At 39.5% G+C, this 25,054-nt stretch overlaps 1 protein-coding gene across 4 annotated transcripts in view; it reads left to right on the plus strand.

The window, feature by feature from the left end:
- LOC123878858 (ecdysone-inducible protein E75) overlaps positions 1-24,281 on the plus strand; it is a 139,774-nt gene extending 115,493 nt beyond the window's left edge. For 2 of the 4 annotated variants that reach the window (XM_045926221.1, XM_045926231.1), the window contains exons 2-5: positions 10,536-10,624; positions 18,082-18,226; positions 22,045-22,280; positions 22,409-24,281. In XM_045926221.1, coding sequence (XP_045782177.1) covers positions 10,536-10,624; positions 18,082-18,226; positions 22,045-22,280; positions 22,409-23,947 — 2,009 coding nt within the window. In that variant the 3' untranslated portion in view covers positions 23,948-24,281. Of the gene's footprint in view, positions 1-4,320; positions 4,672-10,535; positions 10,625-18,081; positions 18,227-20,523; positions 20,937-22,044; positions 22,281-22,408 lie in introns of those variants that run through there. The other 2 variants (XM_045926238.1, XM_045926246.1) reach the window with 2 other exon arrangements.
- Positions 24,282-25,054: the final 773 nt, after the last annotated feature.

Genomic DNA, 25,054 nt, shown 5'->3' on the forward strand with positions numbered 1-25,054 from the left:
TTAATCATCAGTGCAAAAACGATATAAAGTAAAACTAAACACGGGGACATTCATTATTATATAGTTGGTGTCCGATACCCGTTTGTCCGGTGTGGGTTGGGTCCGCTCGCCCCCATTGTCCGTATGTCCTTGGTCCAGAACCGCGAGAAGGCCGCCCGGCCGGCCCTCGGTTGTTTGTTACTGACATTCAAAAGGACAACGATTGTTATTCGGGACACTGTCATTATTATTCATATTAAGCTTATTCATGATATAATGAATACTCGTGCCTTTAAATTAGTATACAACATTGATAACGCGGTTCGATCGAATTGCAATGGTCTATCATTTTTAACTACAATATGTAGTCTTGCTCTTAAGTAAATTTTGATTTTAGTAAATGAAAACAGGAAGCGAGAAAGCTTAATCAAGATAGCTTATCAATACTTAATAGGTAAATCATACTTATCCATAGGCTCTTTTTTTTAATTAAATTATACTTACTTCAAATACAAGTTGCAAATTTAGTTATGTATTTTGATGCATTTGTATTTCATGTGATGTCTGTGAGTTTGTCCGCGTGGATTTAGGTTAAAAATCTCGTGGAATATCTGTGATATTCCAGTATAAGAAGTAGCCTTATGTCACTCTGTAGATTTTTAACCATGTCCAGACAATTACGTTAATCCGTTGCTTCAAATAAAACCAACAAACAAATATTTTTTCGCATTTATAATAATAGTAGGGAAGTAGTAATTTTGACGAAATAATTAATCATGTTTTATTAATTGTCACACCAGCTTCCAATTTAAATCCGGATATAGAAAAAACGGAAGCCATAAATTGCAAACAATATGGTAGGTAGTCGGCCTTACTTTTTATTTATTTGCAAAAAATGAGTTCGATCTATCGAGATCGATAAAAGTGAATCGGCCCCATCGTGCATCGCTGCGGTCATAATGAACAATGCCTAATACATGTGGCTACCGACTGACACCAGGCGAGCTTTTTATGTGCACCTTTTAACACAACCTATTTTGAACTCTACTTTCATAAAAATAAAGCTCTAATTGCTAATTCAAAATATTCCCTGTGCAATCTACCATGTAATTTGATATTCGCGTCCCGATATTAAAAAGTGAGGGCAGCGGAAGGAAGTAAAAAAATTGGGCACCCATTTCACTTTCACGAATTTATTCGAAGTGCACATATGGTATTGTTGTTACATTGTTTGTTTTTAGATTTAAGTGCACCCTAAAAAAATTCAATAGATAAGCATCATTAAGGTGGATGGGACAGGTCTGCCCGCGAAATTTAAATTTAATTTGGTTTTTCGCAATTTGTAAACTAATACGACAAAGTACGCTTATGGCACTTTAATTGCGCCAATGGCAGGGCAGTATCATCCTCACAATATGTTTATGTAAAAATCTTTACTTGAAAGGGTCCAGTTTAAGAAATTAGCTCTAGTATCGACTAATTTGTGAGTTATAGTCGATACTAGAGTTAATTTCTTAAACTGGACCCTTTCAAGTAAAGATTTTTACATAAACATATTGTGAGGATGATACTGCCCAGCCATTGGCGCAATTAAAATGCCATAAGCCTACGTTTACGTATTAGTTTATAAATTGCGAAAAACCAAATTAAATTTGAATTTCGCGGACAGACCCGTCTCATGCCCCTTAAGTTGAATAAAGTGTTATCAAAGACAGAGAGTTATTGTAAACAAAGGTTTTTTTTGCAAATTAATATATTACAAGTATACAATCTACAAACGCTGGCTTGACTTGTTGTACTACTACAGTACTAAACTAATAAGATTAGCGTTAAAATTAAAAACCGGCCAAGTGCGAGTCAGACTCGCGCACTGAGGGTTCCGTGCTCGCGTACTTTTTCCTACATTTTGCACGATAAGTAAAACAAAAACTATTAGGCATGAAAACCTAAATCAAATGAAAAAGCTCACAAGACCCAGTGCTTTAAACTGTATGTAGGTACATTGATATCAGTCAGGATCTCTTTATGGATAAAAATTAAAAGATACATTTTTTGTGGCATTAAGACAAAAAATTGGTTTCCTTTTTACACATCTTAAAGCGACGTAGGAGGATATTTGCGAAACCTCTAAAAAACGTTCCCTTTGTGCAACTTTTAAAGGAAAAAGTATTGAAGCGTAATAAAATTTCTGCAAAAAGTGTAAATAGAATCCGCCGGTAACAACCACCTTTCAGTCAGATGTCGGGATGTGCAACCCTTTCATGCGTAAAAAGTAAAAAAACTTAACCCATCATCTAATGAGTAAGTATTTCTGTGATTTCTTTAGAACTCACTAATCAATCGAGCTGTAATGGAAGTTTGGGATTCGGTCCCGGGCACGCACCTCTGACTTTTCGTAATTATGTGTGTTTTAAACAATTAAGTATCACGTGTTTTAACTAAAAAACATCGTGAGGAAACCTGCATGCCTGATCTCCATAATGTTCTCAAAGGTGCGTGAAGTTTGCCAGTCCGCATATTTTGGCTGGCGTGGTAGAATAAAGCCAACCAAATCCTTCTCATTCAGAGAGGAGACCCGTGCTCAGTAGTGAACAACCCATCGCCGGATAGGTTGTTGTTGTTGTTGTTGTTGGTGATGTTGAATCAATTAAGAATCGAGGTAGGCAATAGGGACTATGGAGGCTTTATTTTTAAAACACTGACACACTGGGTCACTGGACAGTGGACATATTGTCACATGGGGCAAAACCACAATTGTAGAGCTTTCCTAACTTTCCAGCTACATATATTATGACTACCTACTCAGTCTTTTCAGTCTAATTAAACTAGGGTAGCAATACAGGTGGGAAATTCGGGACTTGTATCTCAAAACTGGAAGCCTTTCATTAACTTTGGGGAAAAACCATGTCAATATTGCTTACAAAGTTACAATGATTTTCCAGTTTTTGTTTCCAATGTAATTTGTAAATACCTGATTATAACTCGGTGAAATTGAAATGAATTTTCAAATTGAGAATTTCAGTGTTCATTGTGAGTGTCGCAAAGCGCCTGCGCGGGAGGCGGCCTTGACCGGCCTGCGCCAAAATTTCCAGGTCGTTCACCCGCTCCGCCGCCCACCGCCGCTCGTCTTTTATCTCACATAAATAACTCTTGCTGTTAAGCAGATTGCGTTATTATGGCTCTAATAACACGGTTCAAATCACAATGACACTATTAGCGGGGATGTTATATAAAATTAAATCATTTATGTTGGTAGGTACCTATAGATTATAAAACTTGTTTATCAATAAGCCCATACGTGCTAAGCTGACGTCATTGTTTTTGTTTCATTTGGCTCTTTAATTATAACGAACTTTTGAAAAAAAAGGTAGGTACCTACCTGGGTACCTACGTACCTACCTACACGAGAATCTAATAATAACTTTAATAATTACGAATTCAACCTACCTACCTAGGTTACGTAAGGGAATCCTACCAATTCATCGAGTACCTCTACCTACCTGCCAATTTTCTTGAAGATAACATTCAGTGAACGGTGGCAGCTGACTAGACCTTCCTACATTCCTGTACCTGCTGGACCACTGGACGATACGAATAATAAGAGTAAGTACCTAGTACCTAACTAGGTACCTATCTTCTGCGACGAAGGCAATTTTGAAGTTCTACCTTCCTATTTCCTACTTCCTGTATACCGTATCTCGAAATTATGTTGGAAAGACTAAGATGGAAAAGTTCAGTAGGTAGGTAGGTTCCCGGAAGTGCACTGCAACTGCAGTGCTGGCCCAAGAGGGAAGCAGGCAAGCGGGCCGAGACGGCAGCGGGTCACTCCGTCACGCGGCGACCTACACAGCACTCGCCATCCATTAGCTCGATTTCGTGTTCAAGTTCACTCGCGTCCCATCACCAAAAATATTTTAGTAGTGTGACGCAACCAACACGACCGCAGCTGTGTCCCACTCGAACGTTCGGTTGCGCTCTCAGTCCGCACCGCTCTCGCGCGACCTTGGCCGCGGAGCGCCCGCAAGGTTCAGGTCTTCGAACCCGAGCGCGCGGAGCGGCCTGCGGGGCGCGGGACTCCGGGTCCTCCAATGGCTCGCCGCGCACGTCTGCGCGCGCTCGCGATTGGTCCGTCGACAACGCGGCAATGACCTCGGAGACCGGAGTTCGAAGCGCGCCGAGGCTCGCTCGCTGACAGACTTCGTATACCGATAAAGGCGATATTCGCTCGGCGGAGTCCGGCACGCAGTCGAAGCGATTGTATCGCACAGAGCGTTGATCATTTTGCAGACTTTCACTCTTATGGGGCGAAGCGCGCGACTACGAACAGAAGTGCGCGCGACCCGAGCTCAGTTCGTCTTTCGAGCTCGAGTGAGACGCACGCGGCACGTGCAGCGGTGGTTTTGTGAGACGAGCGACCTTCATCCTTTGCGAAGTGCCGACCGCGCGTTTCATGCACTCCTGTCCTATATTCCTCAACACTGTGCCCAGGACATCTGTTTGAGGAGTGTTGGGGCTCAAATGTGTCTAACGTGTAGTGTAGTGTAAAGGGAACTACTATTATTATTGTTTAGTTTAAATCATATGACTCAGTGATGTCTCCGGACAGTAGCTACGCGCGCTATGATGCGCCGACTCCAGCCGATACCATGATGAGTTCGGCCCACAAGGAACGGGAGCCAGAGCTGCATATAGGTAGTATTCGTTGATTGGATTGCTTCTGTTTGTTTTCACCTGACTCTTGCAGCAAATAAACCGAAACTGAACTTTTCTCTCATAATATCTAACGCGGGTTTAGCTTATAATATTGTTATCTCTTCCTAGATGCTTTGTATTGCATGTTAAATTTTTCTGGATTTGGCGTGGACACGAAATTTTTTACATTTCAGAAATTCAAAAAATTACAATTTGAAAAATTAGTAAAGGTATCTTATTAGTCCTAGAAAATAAAATGACTTGGGGGACAACTCGACCGAAAGAAACTCGTCCGAATGACCGAGTTGCCCTTTTACAATTTTATCATACGCAATTTCCTACGAAACGAAAAAAAACGTACCTACCCAAGTCGCAATTTTTTGCGACAGGTATTTTTTTTTAGTTTTCATTAAAATATTATATTAGGATGATGATAAAATAAAATACTGAAAATTCCGCTCATCATATAAAAAAACATTAACTTGTTATAATAATTACTTAACCTACACTCTCATAGCCATATGTACACCTACCTAATAAATAGGCTAGCAAACATATGTAGCTAGTAGCTACCTACGTGAATGTTTGTCCCAATTCAATACCTAGGTACCTATTTGCACCTCTAAAGTTCGCTGATAAGCGGTTATTCACTTGGTGTTTCCATTCTCATTGTCATCTGCTCATTAACACACAGATAAATTCAAATAGCACCTATAAAGGCAAGCGCTTATACCTGCACTTTTGTTTGTTATTGCGAGTTAGGCTTAATGACAATCTATGTCTTAGATATATATACATTTACTCTTGCCTTGAAGGTATTTAGGTTTTATGTACGTGATACGCGACAGGAAACCTAAAATATTTATAAAAGCTTCGCTTGATGATGAACGTTTGAATCCTTACCATTGACGATATACCAACCTACCTAGTACTACCTATCTAGTAATAGTAGGTACGAGTTATAAAGTCCATAAGTATCTATCTAGGTAGCTCAATCTCTCTAGATAGCTCTTTTGCTACAAGAGACGTTGCGAATAAATCTACATAAGTAGCTACATAGGTACCTTACCTAGCTATCCTGGAAGAATGTTTGAAATAAAATCGCCAAATCGGATTGGTGCCTACCTGCTTTGATGGATCTAACCGCTTAATCCACCCTCGCTTCTAGTGGCATACTAGAGACATCCAATATAGTTCGTTGCCAAGTTATGGAACTTTATAATTTCCATACCTTCTAATACATACCATAATTTCTAACCTTACATAAACACCAATTTTCACCTAGCTAGGTACGTAAACCGTTAATTTCTATGTAATGTCACACTTGATTAAATAACATAATTTTTAACGTTTCTCTCTTGATTAATAGTCTCAACTGAAAGGGTAAAAAACTAAACGACTTTGTAAGCATAGAGAGAACTTGTAGAACGAAAGTTTGATGGATTGATTGTTGAACATTAGTGCCAAGGGCTTGACGAAAACAATTAAAATTGTATTGTGCAAATCGTACGGCACTTCAGAATAACGTCCTTTCACCCCCCCATGTGCGAATCGATGGGGTTCGATACTTCAACAGGGACTATAAAGATCAAATTCCGCAGGGAGCCATAGATTTGCGTTCAATTCCTAATGATATTATCGCTTATTATTGATTACCTTTATCGTTGAAATTGTAAACAACAAAAGAGTTAACCGTTTCGTCTGGGAATAAAACTCCCTTCCAATATCAGTCCGTGAAATATTTTTGTTAATGATGTTCATAACGATTGTGACTAGAACTAATATTTGTATGGGATCTGTACTTGTAATATAATATTTTATATGGGACTGTACTCGTATCATTTGCAATTTACTTTTCATCTACAATTAATTCTACACGGACATAATATAACGGATTGCTTAGTTGCTAACCTATTCGATTTGTTACTACAGATAGACATAGTCCAATTTATGACTAAGTCAAAGTCAACTCATTTATTCAAAGTAGGTGCTGCTGTACACTTTTTGATAGTCAGTTGTTGTATTGCAAGATGATAATATTATAGTGGTGATAATAACGTAAACTTAAAGCTAGGAGGTTTCCAAACGCGGTCGGTCAACTATTGATAACATCGCTCGTCTATAATTCGCTCTCCCTGAAGATTTTTGATTACTACGATGTTAGACAACAGAAATACTAGAATTTTAGAGACTAATTTTCAATTCTATATCTATCTACCAACTCCAACATCCTATATTTTATGAACCTAAGCACTTAAAACTTTTTTATTGAACAAAAATTACGGACCTACCTACTTACTTAGGTACTTAACAGAAAACTTAATTATCCATTTATATGGTACTTAATTACCCTCACCTAGCTACTTACTACTCAGGTACCTACTCGTTTTATGTTTATAAAAAGGTCGTGAACTCTGCTTATGTTGCTGCCAGCAGACGCGTGTTGACTTTTAATGTTTCATTTAACCAAGCAACATAATATTTTTAATTTCTCCATCCAAAGACTTTCTAAGTATAATATTATTACTAAAATAATATTATCACACAAAAGTCATTAGTTACTGCGGGTTCAATGTAACGTCGCCTTCCGCCTCACTGTGGCCACTACTTTTACTTTTCTCTCGATTCTCGTTTCACTAGTTCATTCCACTCTGCCATTATGACTTGTTTACCTCAGACACGGTAATATTATGTATCAGTATTCCAACTTCATACAAACGGACGAAACGCGAGCTATACCTACGCACCTCGGTGTCGGCAGGCGCTCGACACGCAGACAGTCGCGACTGTGCCGCAGTGACGAACGGGCGGTGTTTTGTTTTTCTAACAATAACCGCGCGATTTTTTCGTTGTATGTGAAACCCGATCAAAGAAGCCACAATTTCAGCTCAGAATCTCGGTATTTAAGGTACCGGGACTACAATAAGATTAATTCGCAAATTTTTTGATTGTACCCAGCGATGATTTTGTGGAATATATAGAAAAAATGGAGAAAATATTCCGAACTTCATTTAAAACCAAATATATAATTGTAAAGTAGCTGTAGGTATCTATAACCAATTAAAAGATATTCATTTTTCTCCATCTTGTCCATGTTTCCCAAAACAATTTTTAATTAAAAGCTTTATACTAGAATGCGGATTTTTTAAACTTTAAAATTTAATAATTCGTAACGTTCGTTTAATTTCCTACGTCTCAGTCGAGGCGCAAATATTTTTCGGTCTCAAATGTATAAGACCGATTTGTTATTCAATCATAAACATGGTTTTTTAATTAAATCTACCAATCAAAAAACAACACGCATTTTTATTGAACATTTCCTATGCAATTCACAAAGTATTTTATTTGTTTATATAAAAAAGTATATTTACATTCACAAAACTAGATGGAAACACAAAGTAGGCAAATGTAATTAAACTGCTGGAGGCGGGCAGCCCTACCGCATGTTTACGTACCGCGCAACTGTAGGTATCTATTTCGAAGATACGGCCGAGTTAGAATACTGTATAGATAATATTACCGTGCCTCAGATATGACGAGATAGGTATCTATTATTTTGAGTAGTTTTAGAAACTGTTTCTTTATAACTTTCATTGTAATTACAAGTTTTATCAGTTGTGATTTCTACGTTGTGCTTTACTTGGTAACTAGTAGCAGCTTTTACCGACCTTCCTAATAAATTAAATGTGGTGTTATTAATGCGGTGATTGTTGTTGACTCATCAGCAACCCAATATCAACACATTTTATTTTAAACCTGTCTAACATATTTCGGCAATTCCTTTGAAGAAAATGTTCATACCTAAATTCGCCGTATCGATTTAAATTAAAGTATGTAAATACACACATATTTACAGTTCATTGCGCATTTTAAAAACGTGCTAAAACAAGAAAAGCATGGCAAGTATATTTATCTTTATACTCTTTATTAAAAGTAAACAAGCATTTAACTAGGAACTGAATGCATCAAACGTGCTACCCGTGTAGGAAACGTAGCACATACGTGTGCTGATGGTTTGATGACGATATGGGTGTTTTGGTGATCTAGTTATTTGCAAACATCGCCGTGACACAGATCGGCGAGCCAGTGTCTCCGCGCCGCGCTCGGCTGAGCGCGCCTTCTAGCGCGTTACGTGGAGCCAGCACTTTCTAGTGCACTTTCCTCGCCTCTTTAATTGACGTAACGAACGAGCGACTCTCACACGCGCTCCACAGAAAAACACTGGTTGCATCACACGAAGAGAAATGAATGCACATTTATGATTCGCTCGCAATGCGCTACGTGTACGAGTATCGAGTATCTACAATATCTTTCATAGTTTTCTCGATGTTATTATCATGATTGCACAATACATATTTGTAGTCGTAAACGCTGAAGATGAGACTCAAATTAAGTAGGTATTTCGACGAGAACAGCCGTTCAGTGCTACTAAAAAAGAAAGTAACACCATAGAAAGCGACTGCGCCGAACATCGACCCGAGGCAAGTGGTTGACGCCAGAAATAGAAAGTTCCTTCCTAAAGGCCGGTTTGCTCCCTTAACAAATAAACAAACATAGTAAAGGGAAAGTGAGAGCAGCCGGGGGCGCCAAACGAACCTGTTTCCCGATCGGGGTCCCTTGCCGCCTTCGTCCTGCTTCGCCCGACCTGCTACGTCACATCGTTGATTCCGAACTTCGAATCGTTCGATGCATCCATCCGCCATCTTATCTATCACTGCCCTAATAACAAATCGAATTGATCATTAAAAATTAACTACTCCTAATATATTTTTTAATTATCTATTGAAGAGTAATGTTTTTCTCGATACAATGTTTAGATAACAGGCTACCTGTTTTAGTATATGAATTAAAACATAGACATAAAAGAAACACGTAAGCCAGGTTACTAGAATGTGAATGTAGCCGCACTCATAGGGTCAACGACTTCCCTCAAGTGCAGTGGAGAGTTAGCGCTTTCTAAAATAACTATTCAGTGTCACCAAAGCACGCAACATGATGCGCTTGCGTCATTTGCTGTATTAGCGACAGAAATGTATGTAACTTGCGTAACATGTCTCGAGTTTGAGATAGGTACCTACGTATTTTATGGAAACTAACAATAGAACTTAACCTTACAATGTACAGTAGTTTGATCAGGTGGAACAAATTAAGAGTTTCACACTATGTAATGTACTCATAGGAGGTTTATTATTAACCTAAATTTAATGTCAACAATTTATACCTTAATTAAATCCATTTAGGTAGTTAAGCATACGCCAAATCGGTACCGAAAATTGTATAAAACACTTGTGTAATGTAAAAATTGAAGGTGAGACAAAGTCACCTTACCGCAGGTCACGTGCGAGTGTTTATTTGACATACCTACTTATGATCTCATAAGACAGGATGTTTAACGTTCGCTAACGCTCTTAGTAACTGCAACAGTCATGGTAAGGGGGGAAGTGCTGAGTCCTGCATAGCTAGTTGTACTGAATCAGCTCGTTTGTCACACGTCGTTAGCTATGTAGCTATTAATTACATTATCATCATGATCAACCACTGATCAATCCTTCGTCGGCCCACTAATGAGCACTGAGAAGGGTTTCGACATACTGTGCCACACTGGCACAGTGCGGATTGGCAGACTTTACACAGCACAGCTTAGAAAACATTATGGATAACTCTCAGGCATGCAGGTTTCCTCACGATTTATTCGAAACACACCCACATATTTCTGAAAAGTTAAAGTGCGTGCCCGGGATCGAATCTACTGAACAGAAGGTCGACGTCTTGACCACTAAGCTATCACCATTTTTATTATTACGTAATGTACTTCAAGGGGTTATTTTTTTCATTATTTTTCATTGTGTTCTCATTTGTTTCAGAATTTGATGGTACCACGGTGCTATGCAGGGTCTGCGGAGACAAGGCCAGCGGGTTCCATTACGGAGTGCACTCTTGTGAAGGATGCAAGGTAAATATTAATTTCGGTTTATTTATTGATATTATTAAGTTATTGATAAAATCATTAGAGCCGTCGTATTCCAGTATGCTCACAAACACGCCACCCGCGCCGCTTTCAATCATTATTTTAAAAAACGCCTATGCCACTACCACCTATTATCATCATCAAAAAATTATTCTGTGTGAGAAATAGTTGCGTGATAGTGAACATTAAAATTATAAATGCAGTCTCTGTGTATTGAAAAATTTTAGGATTATTTGGTAGGTAAATAGGTAGAGACTTACTATCGTCATCACTTCCACTTTTAAAGTCTGACGTCTTTCACGTGTCCGAGTCTGTAGGTCATATAACTAAACGACTTTTAAATTATTACGATCGATAAATTGGAAACAACCGTCCTCGCGGATTATCTAGAGGGCATAGCTCTATCAGAAAATGATTTAAACGTATGATCGATATGATTTATTCAATCATAAAAATCGATAAATTCGCTCTCACTTTTAGATATAAACATGAAAGATTTAATTTACATTTAGTTTACTAGGTATATAATTTATTTATAAGCGCCAGCTGGAAATGTTTCAACGTCCTAGAGTTTCAACAACAAGGTCGAAACACGCGGAAGACAATCTCTATAGACACAGATAACAAAGCTCGGCCGTGATATTTTTGATGTATAAACATTCGAATTGTTTGCGTGTTCGTTTTTGTCATCTGTACTGAAGTAATAGCACGCGCGTTATTTTTATTGTTAACAGTATGTGCTGATTAACTGTATTATAGTTAGTTATTCAGCAACGGTACTGTTAGTGACTAAAATAGCGCGCGTGCGCTCCTTAACAGTAAGAAAGTGAATACACTTTCTTACTGTTAAGATCGCAAATAGGTAGGACGGTCTATATTGCAAAAGCCTATAAGAGAGTTAAATACCTAAATTCGTGAAAACTATGAGGAAATCAGAGTGAACTGTGACTGCATAAAAAACGTCTTTTATCATGTAGGCACCATATCGCTCGTACCTATTCCATTACCTTTCTATTGGTTCTTAAAAATTGCCTTTAAGCTTAAACAAAGTTCATTTCAGTTACAAATAAGGTGTGTCAATCAGTAAAATTTAAAAAAAATTTGCATACATTGAATATTATTTTATGCACTCTAGGATTTAATACATAGGTACAATTAAGTAAAAATAATAAATACAATAATAAACTAACCAACACAATAGGAACTATAAAATAAAATAAAAAACATTGGGTAGGGACCGGTATGTGTCCAGTGTTGGTATAAAATGGCTTAAGGGTCGTTGGGTCCTTTAGGTACCTGTCGCTGACGGCTTCACGGTCAGTCCTTCGCCCTAATTCTATAAATTTTATTTTGATACCTGCCCGGAACAATCACACGGGAACGAGCCGTTCTATAAGAATGTTTCGTTAAAGACGGGTCCTTTTGTATTTTTTGTCAAGGGGTCGAGGTCAGCCCCAATGATGATAAGGTTAACCGGCTTCTTTTATAATAAATAGATTAACAAATAATATAAATCTCTTCTTCCACCTTTGAATGACCAGCTTTGGCTAGCGAATTCGTCCGCGTGGATTTAGATTTTTGGAAGCGCGCTCATTTTGTTTGTGAGATTGTCCAGATTAGTTCAGCGGCTGAACTATGAAAAAGTAAGAAACAGACAGACATACTTTTGCATCTAAAATAATTAAAAAAATTGACCTATGCGTTCGCGCATCGTTCATCCGATTGAGTTGAAACTCTTGGCACTTTTTGAAAGTTTTATGGGAATAGGTGATTATATCGTTGTGAAAGCGTTCAGTTAGAAATATTGCGTTAGCTACTAGAAATATGTATATGTATAAAGATACAATTTACCGCTTGATGGTAATTTAAGGGCGTCATACGCCCGCATTGGTACAATCTTTCCCACTTGATCTCCTGTCTGAGAACAGAATACTTCCTGTGTTACTTTTATTAAGAGCTCTTATAGCGTCTGGAGATAAGAATAAAGAGGGCTAAGCAAAAAGTACAGCAACTATCTAATGAATAATAATAAAATCGAAGACTAATTCCGTTGTAGGTACACACTCTATCATCTCACTAAATTGACACGTCTAAATCGAGTGCTATTCTTTTCCATATGGAGCATTATTAAAGGAAATAAATAGGTACATACGTATCTAGACTTTTCATTTTAGTTTAGCCTAGAGATTGTGTACAACGGAACTAGCTACAATATGTGATTTAGGCCAGGTTTATTTGTCAACCACATAAGTTCAGTTTTATGTAGGTAGGCAAGTTTTACAGACTTAAAGAAGTTAGTAGGTATTGTCCTAAATATCCACCGATGAGTTACCTAGGTGTATTTCCAGTGCCAAAAGCTGCTTTTCATCGTAGTAGGCAGGTACTTCGCCTTGACACAATAATCCCTACGAAAGCTTTAAAAATGTAGAGCCAATTTGCGTCATGGACATGATACTCGATCATTTAGTATGACGACTGCAGTTCAACCAGTTAAAGGTCATACATGATACAATGGTTGTAGACACAATACGAACGAGAAAGCGGTGCAAGGAAGACGAGAATAGAAGTGCAAGTGTACGGTAACCGGTTTGGTTACAAGTTTGTTCGGCGGTCGTCGAGTCAGGTCGCGAGACAATGCGTGTCCTTCGGGCCCTCAGCCGGTCTGGACCATTGTGGGGACTCTCTGATTTTAATAGCTTCGATTATGACAGGAAATAGGTTACATATCGTTCGACTGGTTTTCCATAGTCCATATTCCATGTCACCGTGACAAAAATTACTTGTTTAATGAAAGTAGAATTACGTAGGAAGCTAAAGATTTATAAAATATAAGGAGCTACACCGTAGAACTAAATTTTGACCCATACAGACATGACGGTCTACCAAAGTGCCCATCTAATTTATAATTTATTAAATTCGTACTATCTGTAAAAAATAAAAAATAAATACAGATACCTATTGGCATAAAAACGCTGAAAAATTACATAGCTTATTGATTTGTATAAAGAAACAAAAATCTTCCGTAAAATTAACCTTGCTTTAATGTGGAAAATAAATGGACCACTAACGCCAACTGTCGACGCAGACAAAAAAAATATCAAACTGGAGTTCGGCTACTCGCCACGAGATGGCGCCGCAAGGCAGCAAGTCGTTTCAAAGTTTTTCGTTTTCAAAGTTCAGCGGCAGCGCCCATCTAAAATCGTGAATGAATGGTTTTTACGGTCTACTACGAGCGGGGCGCGTGCCCGTAGACTGTACGCACGATGTCAACGAACCCACGTTTTATTACTAAATGTTTTATAATATAATAATAATTTATTGAACGACGATTACCGACTATTATATCTTAAAGCACCTATTCGTTACATAGTTCCAACCTGAATGTTTTAACTTATTGTTTACACTTTTATTTTATTTATCTAAACATTACGTACATTAAAGGTATATATTATTACGTACATATAAATAATATGCAAAAACTAATGAAGCGGTTTCCAAAAAATCTCAAACGTCGGTCTCAAACATACAGCTATCAGGTACCATTTTAAAGTATTTTTACAAAACATAATTTAGGTAAATGGTGCAAAAACCGCTTATTTTTAATTTAGGTTCATAAACAACGACGTAAGGAAACGACTTAAAAAGGTTTACATATATAACATTAACAATAATTACCGTAGCAATATTTATGAAAGCTATTTGTGAAATTTCGACTCATTCATTATTATTTCATTATTACCTTGCTCCTCTGATGCACCAAATAGAAGGTCTAAGCTAAGGTAATTCTTCATTGCTTTAATGTTTTGCGCTATCATAATAAAAAGCGTGATACGCGTAAATCATCGCTGTGCACGTTCTTTGTTCGCACGGTGACCGACATACTTCTCGTTGTGGGTCGGCTATTTTTTCGGCACCAATCCGCAGTGCAGGGCGGTCGACGACCCGCGCGCTCGCGCTCCCTCCAGCCTCTCCTTGCCGTACAAACTTTTACGGTCAACGAATGTATGTACGCAACGTGAACGTAACCCACATTATTTTTGAACTGTCAGCTTAAAAGTTCGTTGATCTCGCCGCGTTCATTTTTTAATAAGATCATCCCACGGTATATTTTCTTGTAACAAATGAGTTTAAGTATGCGGTTGTCTTTAATATTCGACATTTCCTTACTGTCCAAATAAATAATGACAGTTACAAATTAAGAACATTAAATATCGCGACTTCTCACTCTCAATCCAGAATGTTCTATTGAAGTCAATAATCAATATTCTTTTATTGACTTAAAAGGAAGAATTACCTAACATAAATGTCCAGAACCTAACCAAGTAGGTTCAAATAACTTACTGCATTTAATTACTGTTAGTCCTACCTATAACAATTATTATTAGAATTAAATCGTAATTCCCAAAACCTCATTCTAGATCTAGGCCATTATATTGTTCACTTAACAAAAGTATTATTAAGAAAGCTAATGGAAGAAGATATGTATGTAAATCCAGGATAATATGTAGTTGTGCATGTTTATGTACCTATCTTCTACATTAGGGATAAGCTCTATTTAGGTATCTACCTTTTAATGACAACATAATGTTGATAGCTATCCTACCTGTACCTATTCAATACAAGTACGAATATGACAAACTGATTACTGATTTATTGACACACAGATGTCAAATACAGATTTGTGATATGCGAACGGGAAGTGAATCACAAGTGATATTATGATTCAGAGTGAAGTGTGTTCGTGTAAACATATGTACACCGGCAGGCACGTAGTGGACTGTTAGTCGAGGTCGGTCATCGGTCGACGCTTCCTCGGAAAGCCCATGCGTCAGCGAATTCGAGCTTTCGGCTAAGCCAGTGTCGGCAGTCATTGTCCGCGAGACCGTTAACCGTTTAGAACGCTTAACGCCTGTGACAACCACGAATTCTTCCGCCATTTTATCTTAATCTAGAAAGAATAGAAACATTTTTAATTTATTTATTTAATTTAATTTTAAATAATGCTTAAACAAAGCGGTAAAGAATAGAAATTAATTTACCACTAGATTTTTCAGTTATATTGTGTACCTGCTTACAATATTGTCTTTATTTCTTTTATCTTATGCAAAATAAATTATGAAAAAAAAATTTGTTTTTCACAAACAAATACAAACTTACTTTCTGAAGAGTAATTTTTGTTATTTGAATTCTACTCAGACTTAATACAAAATAAATATTTACCTTCGTAGGTAAAAAAAACTGTGTCAATGTAACGTTCAAATTAAAAATGTTGGTCCGCTTCTCGCGCGTTCGCGTTAGTAGCAATCGAAAATTCTAGAACTAGATAGGGACCGAGGTTGACCTACTATCGACTGAAGCATTCATCACTACCTATTGTTCATATTTACTGTTTTCCTTTTATGTAATACGTACCTTACCTTTACTGTTCGGAGTTGTTTAGATTCACTCGCATACGTAGCAGTTAGTTAGTTTTTGAAATAATTAAATGTTACTGGTTACGTAAAAGCTCTTTACAAATCAAGACGTGAATTTTAAGTGAAAATATATCCGACCTAAATTGTCACCTACTTTTACGTTGATAAAAATAGTAACTCTTTACATATTTCTATAGTTTTAAACTTAGTTTAATTATAATTTAGATACCAATTATTCGTGTTTAAAATGTAGGTAGATTAAAGATACCTAAACCTAAGTCGTTCAAAACACTTAACCATGTCACCGTGTTAATTGTTTAGCGGTCATTGACATATCAAGATGAATATTCTAACATAATAAATACGCTTCTAGCACAACGGCCTTAAAGTGGAACGCTCAGTCATCTAAATCGTAGAAATTATTATAATAAAATTCGGTAAGAATATAAGTAGATAGTAGATACCTACCTACTTAATAATGTTATGACGTTAATTGTTTTTATTAATATGACAAACAAGACATGCCCGTAACTTCGTCCGCGTGGATTTAGGTTTTAAAAAGTCCGTCGGAACTCTTTGATTTTCCGGCATAAGAAATGCTTAGTCTGTATCATCTCTGGGATGCAAGCTATCTTTGTACCAAATATGTAGATGATGCCTGAAACTTCGTTCATGCAGATTTAAGTTTTTTTTAAATCCCGAGCAACTGTTTAATTTTTCGGAATCAAAAGTAGCCTATGCCCCGAAATGCGAGCTGTCACTTTACCAAATTTCGATAAAAACAGAATACGGATAGACCGTAAAAAAAGCGTGCAGACAGACACACTCTCGCATTCATAATACTTGTATCGAATGGATTTTATGAAGTGACGCGTGTTGGTCGTAGTCATATACGGTATAGTGGACGGGAGTTCAGAAAAGGTTTTGTTTTCGTGGCGCGGGGTCAACGGCCGCGCGGCCGGTCAGTGCCCGCGTTGCGACCAATTATGGGCCACTCGCACAGCGCACAATGGATCGATGGCAGCGCGAAATTGGGCCAGCGAACCGAGCGCCGAGCGCCTCGTGCGCCACTCGGCAGCCCCGCTCTACCCGGCCATAATGATTCGTATCGCTACTTAATTCGACCTCGTAAACCACTTTTCCAGTATATAATATTATTTTTAATTTGAACCGTACAATTTATCTTTTTTGTAACAAAAAAATACATTCAAATACCGTATAGCTAGTATTATACTCTACTATCGTAACCTATTTGAACATTTTTAACTCCGGTCACGCGTTTGTACTAGGATATAGATACATACGTTTAAGATAAATAAATAAGCGAGACCTGCTGCGATTTCCAACAAATTAGATCAATGCACCCCTAGCGGGAAGCGCGCGCGCATTGAGGTAGGCCGTGACGCATGGCTGACGTCACCGGGCGTAGAGCCGGTCGTCGCTCCGAGCTGCCCGTGTCCTAGCTCCCGGGCGACGAGGGGTGCGGAAGGGGGGGAACGCAGCGTGGTTGTGCAATCGAGCGGTCGTCGACCCGGGGTGAACGGCCTCGCGCCGCGACGCCCGCGGGATGCGCCCGGCCTATATCCGGCGCACCGGTGCAGCGGCAGCGGCGCATTCTAGAGCGGCGTGGACCGTTAGGAGCGCGCGCGGGGCGGGCGGCGCGCGGGGCCCGGGGCACTCTCACTTTCTCGGTTGGGTCGGCGGCCGGCAAGTAGGTCGCGGCGCGCGCGGGTAACTGTGCGCCGAGCGCCGCAGCGCCCGCACAGTCTGTCGTCGGCCACCATCCGTATCGGTGCAGCGCAAATATCGCAGCGAGGTGTGGTTAGGCGAGACTCGTAGGTCGCATAGTGTCAGTGAGTGGCGTGGTGGTGAATGGTTGTGGGCATGGCGTGCGGCGCGGAACTGCGCGAGCGGCACGCGGTGCTGGTGAGCATGCTGGAGGCGCGCCGCGAGTCCAGCGACTCGGGCTGCTCCAGCGACGAAAGCTCGGACCCCGAGCGAGACTCTAACTGTAGCTGTGATCCCCAGGGCTTCTTCCGTCGCTCCATACAACAGAAGATCCAGTACAGACCGTGCACCAAAAACCAGCAGTGCTCCATCTTAAGAATTAACAGAAATCGGTGCCAGTACTGCCGATTGAAGAAATGCATTGCCGTCGGAATGAGCAGAGATGGTGAGTTACAAAATTATATTTTTAACTATTACATATAAATTGTAATGGAACAAATATTTTTACTTAAAAATCAAAATAAAAATATTTTTTACTGTAAACAATATTTTATAATAAACTATCAGGTGCCTGATAAGATAAATTGTTTGAAACACCCATTAGTATATTAAAAGTATATGTTCCATTATTTCAGGCTCTATTTTAATTTATGAAATAAAATGTGGTATAAAATGTAATATAATAATTATTATTATTAAATAAATACCTACTACCTAATATACCACAACAAAGGATAAGGTAAATTTCATATTTAAAAGAGCCTATTTTAATGGGCTTATGTTTTTTTATTAACATAGAAACGTATTTCATTAGTTGCATTCCATGTAGCAACTGTGAGTAAGGTCGATCGCGCAATCATGCAGTCGCTCCGATCGCGACGCCAAGTGGGACGCGACTCGCGAGGCACGAGCACCAGTGCTACTCCGCGAGCAGATCCTATTTCGCGGACCGCGAGCACCGCGAGCGAGCGGCGGGCGGAGGGACGTGGTGTGGGAGGTCGGTTATGCAAGCGCGGGTGAGCGCACGCTAAGCGGGTCGACGCCCGGCGCCCGCTGCCCGCTCCGCTCCGCTCGTTGCGACATTCGGCTCGCTTGCGCCTGCCGCTTCGAACACAATCGCGCGCGGTGAAAGCGGAGAAAGGTGCATTTCGTAAGCGTGAAAGTGAAATTTCTGTTTTCACTTTCGTAATGTAGTTCATTGCCCTCGGTTAACAATACGTAACCGTACTTCATAATTGTTATAAAAAATATGATGATGGCAAATAATAAATAGTAAATAGGTACCTACTTGTGGAAGTTCCAATTATTTATTAATGTATATTTGCTAGACAAGCTAGCTAGGTACATCACTTGATGTGGTATTTTGTAGTAGACCTTATTGATAGGATTTAGATAATTTAATTTAATGTATATTTCAATTAAATTATTCCGATTATACCGAATATTTTTTATTAAAATTTATCAAATTATTGTTGATATATTATTACATGATAGCAATAATAAAGCATCCACATAATTGTAGAGTAGGTGCCTTAAACAAAGCACTCGCAAACATAACATCACATTTATTTTAAGTTGTTCCTGTTGCTAAGTTTAAAAACGAATTTAATTAAAAATAAAAACAATAATAACAATTCATTTAATGACGCAATTACTTGAAAAGAACCAAATTATAATATTTTTTATAGAAGTGCCTCGTTCTGCCACTCGGTAATAGATGGCGCTAGAAGTATCAGTCGACGCGCGATAGAGGGCGCCTATTGCAAGCATACAATAAAATAATTAATGTCATTTTTAATTAATTAATTAAATTAGCCAATATAAATGATACCTACTTATGTCTTTTGTCTTCAATATGCAGAAACATTTTCAATCACATTCTTTAACATATTGTAAGTTTACAAAATACATGTAAAAAGACTTCGTTAAATAAAACATTTTTAGTAAATATTTTACGGTCACAGCGGAGTTATAGCAAAGTTCCGATTGGTATTTAAAAATCTGAAAATAATATTTACTCACGTTTTACTAGAATTGACTTGAATATACATATTTGATACGTTTTGCATATACATATATATTAGATTTATTTTTTAATACCCTAATTAAGTTCATTAACTTTTAAGCACAATGTAGGTCAATGTTTTAAGTCAATTACAGATAATATAAAAAACTCTCATTTCGCACAATATGTAAATTTTGTACTTCAATCTGTGTCATAAAGAGAGCACCCAGTAGACTATTAGTTTTCTTCTAGTAGCTGTATCTTTCTTTAATTTTTAATTCGATAGAGATTTATAAGTAAAGAAATAAATTGACTACTATCAAACAAATACACCAAAGACAATTTTTATTGAAACAATGTTCTCATTAATTTAACGTAGACATGCAGTATTTACACTATACTTAGGCTAATTTGGGGAACTTTAAGACAAACGAACCGTGCAAAAGTAATTGTATTTTAATAGTAAGTACACAATTATTACCATCTTCGATTCATTAGATATATTGAAGCTATTTTATTTATTTTTGAGGGAAAATCATAACCATCAGTTTAGGGATAAGTGTAAGGATTATCAGTGGATAGGACGTTAGAAGCGGCGGTGGCAGAAGCGTCAGGACAGGGAGGACGCGCGAAAGGTATCGCGGGGGCAGGGGCCTGCGCGGAGTTTATTGACGGCACCCCCCTCTCGCCCGTCTCCTCCACCGCGCGCCCTCCCTCCTCAAGTTCAAGGTTGGCGCGGCGCGCGCCGCGGCGCAGTGCGAGGGAGTCCGGCCCGCGCATCGGTCGTCAGCCCTCTTTCTATCGCTATGTCAGTGCGTCGCTCCGCAGTTCGCCACGAGAACTCGAGGCTCGCTCACAGTGATCGCTCAGCTGCAAACCGCTGACTACATCGTGCTGTGTGAATAATAACAAACATTGGATTACCACCGCACTTTCGGATTTCAGTGCTTGTGCTTCTTTAATAATTGTGCTATGTGACACTTGAGTTAAATTAGTTATTTAGTAGTTACCAAACTTATTTATCAGTGGCCCTTGGCTGTGAATAATCCTAGTTAATAGTGAAAAACAATTATAATGGTCTCAGATATGGGTGAAGATTTACCAATCCTTAAAGGAATTTTAAATGGAGTTGTGAAATATCACAATGCTCGTACGTATTATTCTTATCCTTTATTATAAAACTTAAAAAAAAAACTTAATAGTTTTACTACAAAATTTAAAAGCATAATTAATTATTATTTATTATCAGTACATGTATTCACTTCATTAAAATATAATAATAATATATTTCGCTTGAGTTTATTAACATGATCTTTTACATTTTAATATAAACTACATATTTATTTAGGTATAAATTTATAATAATATTATGTATTTAAATGTACTACATAAACTCACAAAATACAAAAATATTTGTAGGTACTTTTAATCCAAACCAAGATTATGTATGAAATGGGATTACACGTTTAAACTATTATAAGTTTAATTTTATTCAATGTTTACTAATTGGTAATTTAATAATCTTTCAGTAGCAATGTTTCTGTAATATTTTTTTTATAACAAAACTTAATTGAAATAAATATATACCTACTCAACCATGCGTGCCTACCAATATAAATTTAAATCATTAAAATAACACTGATCTTTATTATTATTCAAATCACTGAAAAAGCATTGACATTTGCATCGACAATTGCGAACAATAGGTCATGCATCTGGCGTGGCATACTTAGCGCAGGGAAAGTCGGGAGAAATGGCGAGAGGGCGCTCTCCGCTTTCGTTTTCAATCGTGCGCCGAGCGCGCAAACACTTTCACCGGCGCACGGGCACGAAGGCCATAAGCGGCGCGCCCGCCCCCGACGCATACTACCTTTCGATCCGTGGCATGCCAAGCGCGAGAAAGTTGTAACACTTTTTAGCATGACCTCGCAGATCGCGTATTGTCATTCGGTTTTCAAACTAGTTCACCCAATCACCAATGTATTCTGCATCCCGCATTTGAAGTTGGCGACTGCCGACCATTATTGTAACGGGCAATGAACTTTACCCCCTATCGTCAGCTGCGCGTGCACATGCTCGACGCGCACCCGCATATACGCGCCTTCAGCGACAGCTGCAGTCCAACTGTACGTGTCTGCGTATCCCTGCAGCCGCGACCTTGCACAATGGTCCCGTTGTTAACTGCAATTTAGACTTAGACTGTAATTTTAAGTAGTCGCCACCATGCATGTCCTAAACTTTCTTTCTTTTTGTTGCAGCTGTACGATTTGGGCGTGTACCAAAACGTGAAAAGGCCCGAATTCTAGCGGCGATGCAACAATCATCATCGTCCCGGGCGCAAGAGCAAGCAGCGGCGGCAGAGTTAGATGATGCCCCCAGATTGCTAGCACGAGTTGTACGCGCGCATCTCGACACCTGCGAGTTCACCCGCGACCGCGTGGCTGCCATGAGGGCCCGCGCTCGCGATTGTCCCACCTACTCTCAACCCACTTTGGTAAGTTTCATTCTACCACATTACTTTAAAATATTATTTAAGTAACCTTAATAAAATAAAGTGAAATATTCTATTTACTCTGTTTAGTTATCAAAGTGCTAACTAACATTTTATTTCTATTGTCGTAGGCTTGTCCGCTGAATCCAGCGCCGGAGCTACAATCTGAGAAAGAGTTCTCTCAACGCTTCGCTCACGTGATCCGCGGCGTGATCGACTTCGCTGGCCTGATTCCTGGGTTCCAGCTACTTACGCAAGATGATAAATTTACATTGTTAAAAAGTGGACTTTTTGATGCTCTATTCGTGCGTCTCATTTGTATGTTTGACGCTCCTCTTAATAGTATAATATGCCTCAATGGACAACTTATGAAGAGAGATTCTATCCAAAGTGGGGCGAATGCACGTTTCCTTGTTGATTCTACTTTCAAGTTCGCCGAGCGCATGAACTCCATGAATTTGACAGATGCCGAGATAGGCCTATTTTGCGCCATAGTTTTGATTACACCGGACCGACCAGGTCTCCGGAATGTAGAATTAGTTGAAAGAATGCACGCACGACTGAAAGCGTGTCTCCAAACTGTCATTTCTCAAAACAGGCCCGACAGACCTGGATTCCTTCGGGAATTAATGGATACCCTTCCGGACCTTCGTACATTGAGTACGCTTCACACGGAGAAGCTGGTCGTGTTCCGTACAGAACATAAGGAGTTGCTACGGCAGCAAATGTGGGGAGATGAAGAAGGATGCTCATGGGCAGACTCTGTTGCCGATGAATCAGCCCGCAGTCCGATTGGCTCAGTTTCTAGTAGTGAATCAGGCGAAGCGATAGGTGATTGCGGCACGCCTTTACTAGCAGCGACGCTTGCGGGACGCCGAAGACTCGATTCCCGTGGTTCTGTCGACGAGGAAGCGCTGGGTGTAGCTCATCTAGCTCACAATGGCCTCACAGTTACACCTGTGCGCCCCCCACCACGTTACCGTAAATTGGATTCCCCAACCGACTCCGGTATCGAGTCCGGTAACGAGAAGCACGAAAGAATCATTGGACCCGGATCGGGATGTTCGAGCCCGCGGTCCTCTCTGGAGGAACATATGGAAGATAGACGACCAACTGCACCCGCAGACGATATGCCTGTTTTAAAACGTGTCCTGGAAGCACCACCATTATTCGACACACCCTTGCTTATGGACGAAGCGTACAAGCGACACAAAAAGTTTCGCGCTATGCGACGCGATACAGGCGAAGCAGAAGGTCGGCCCGTGCAGCTCACGCCTTCTCCTCAACCACCTCAACACCCGCATCCCGCGAGCCCGGCTCATCCGGCGCACTCGCCGCGACCGCTACGCGCATCCCTCTCTTCGACACATTCAGTGCTGGCCAAGAGTCTCATGGAAGGCCCGCGCATGACTCCCGAGCAACTGAAGCGGACGGACATCATCCAGCAGTACATGCGCCGCGGAGAGCTGGCCGCGGCCGGCGCGAGCGCTGCGGGCGAGGGCTGTCCGCTGCGCGCGGGCGGCATGCTCACGTGCTTCCGCAGCGCCTCGCCCGCGGCGCCGGAGCCGGTGCTGGAGCTGCAGGTGGACGTGGCGGACGCGCCGCTGAACCTGTCCAAAAAGTCGCCATCGCCGCCGCGCTCCTATATGCCCCGGATGCTGGAGGCGTGAGGCCGGCCCGCGGAGCCTTACGTCTCCGCTACCCCACCCCGACCTACGTTAAATTGAATAAACTATTTAGTTAATAATCGTTCGCAAATTGGTTTAATATATTATATGTGATAATTCGTTTAAGACGCGTGTGTGAGGGGCCGGTGCCGGACGAGGAGAGCGCAATAGACTGAAAAATAATTTAAGACTATATAAGTATAATTTATAATGCAATGCAGCGCCGGTCGCGGTGTGTTTGTGTGTGTATTGTATGTGCGTATGTGAGCGTGCTCAGTCATTTGTTTGTTAATATAATGACAGGTTGTCGAATTAAAATAAAACAAATGTGTAAAAAATACTACTTGAATTTTATTTAACTATTTTATTTTTATCATTTTATAAAGCCCATCAACACTAATAAGAATAAGATAAATCATGGAAAGGAAAAAACTCTCATGACCTAGATAGAAAATATAGTTCGCCAAAGGTCTTTTAAATACTGTATTAGGACTCGAAATAAAAAAACAAATCTGTCACTGATGTTAAGATATTTCTTACTTTTTAATAGTCGCAAGAACTATTTATTAATTATAAAATATATGTAGCCAAAATATTAAAGTAACTTAGCAAAAAGTTGTAAATAGAAACCAAGCGACAATGAGATTAGCAAAGTCAGGGCGATGGCCGACCTAGGCCTCGCCCGCTCTTCCGTAACCAACTGCCGTGTGGCTGACCCTACGCTGAGCTTCCTTCTTCCGCACGCAGAGCCGTTGGCAACGTTTCCTTAATCACAAGCCGGACATTATAAATTTAATTTTATGACTTTGAGAATCATTATTATCAAGGCTTACAAGCTACGACAAAAACTATCAAAATTTTTATCTCGCGGCTTCATCCGCGTCGATTTAGGTCAAAATCCTTTCTTAGTGGGGGAGTAGGCCCACGGTTTACAGAGAAACTCCATGCAGTCTCAAACTTTCAGACTCAGCTGTTTGAACTGTTGATATGATGTTCAGTCAGTTTCTGCTTTTATGAATATTATTGACAGAATTCAAATATATTATCATATCGATGTTTTCATTTGAGAATAATTAGGACAAACATTATTAAATCTTATGTCCGCCCTTA

This window comes from Maniola jurtina, chromosome 3 (genome assembly GCF_905333055.1).
Source record: "Maniola jurtina chromosome 3, ilManJurt1.1, whole genome shotgun sequence".
Classification (NCBI taxonomy): Eukaryota; Metazoa; Arthropoda; class Insecta; order Lepidoptera; family Nymphalidae; genus Maniola; species Maniola jurtina.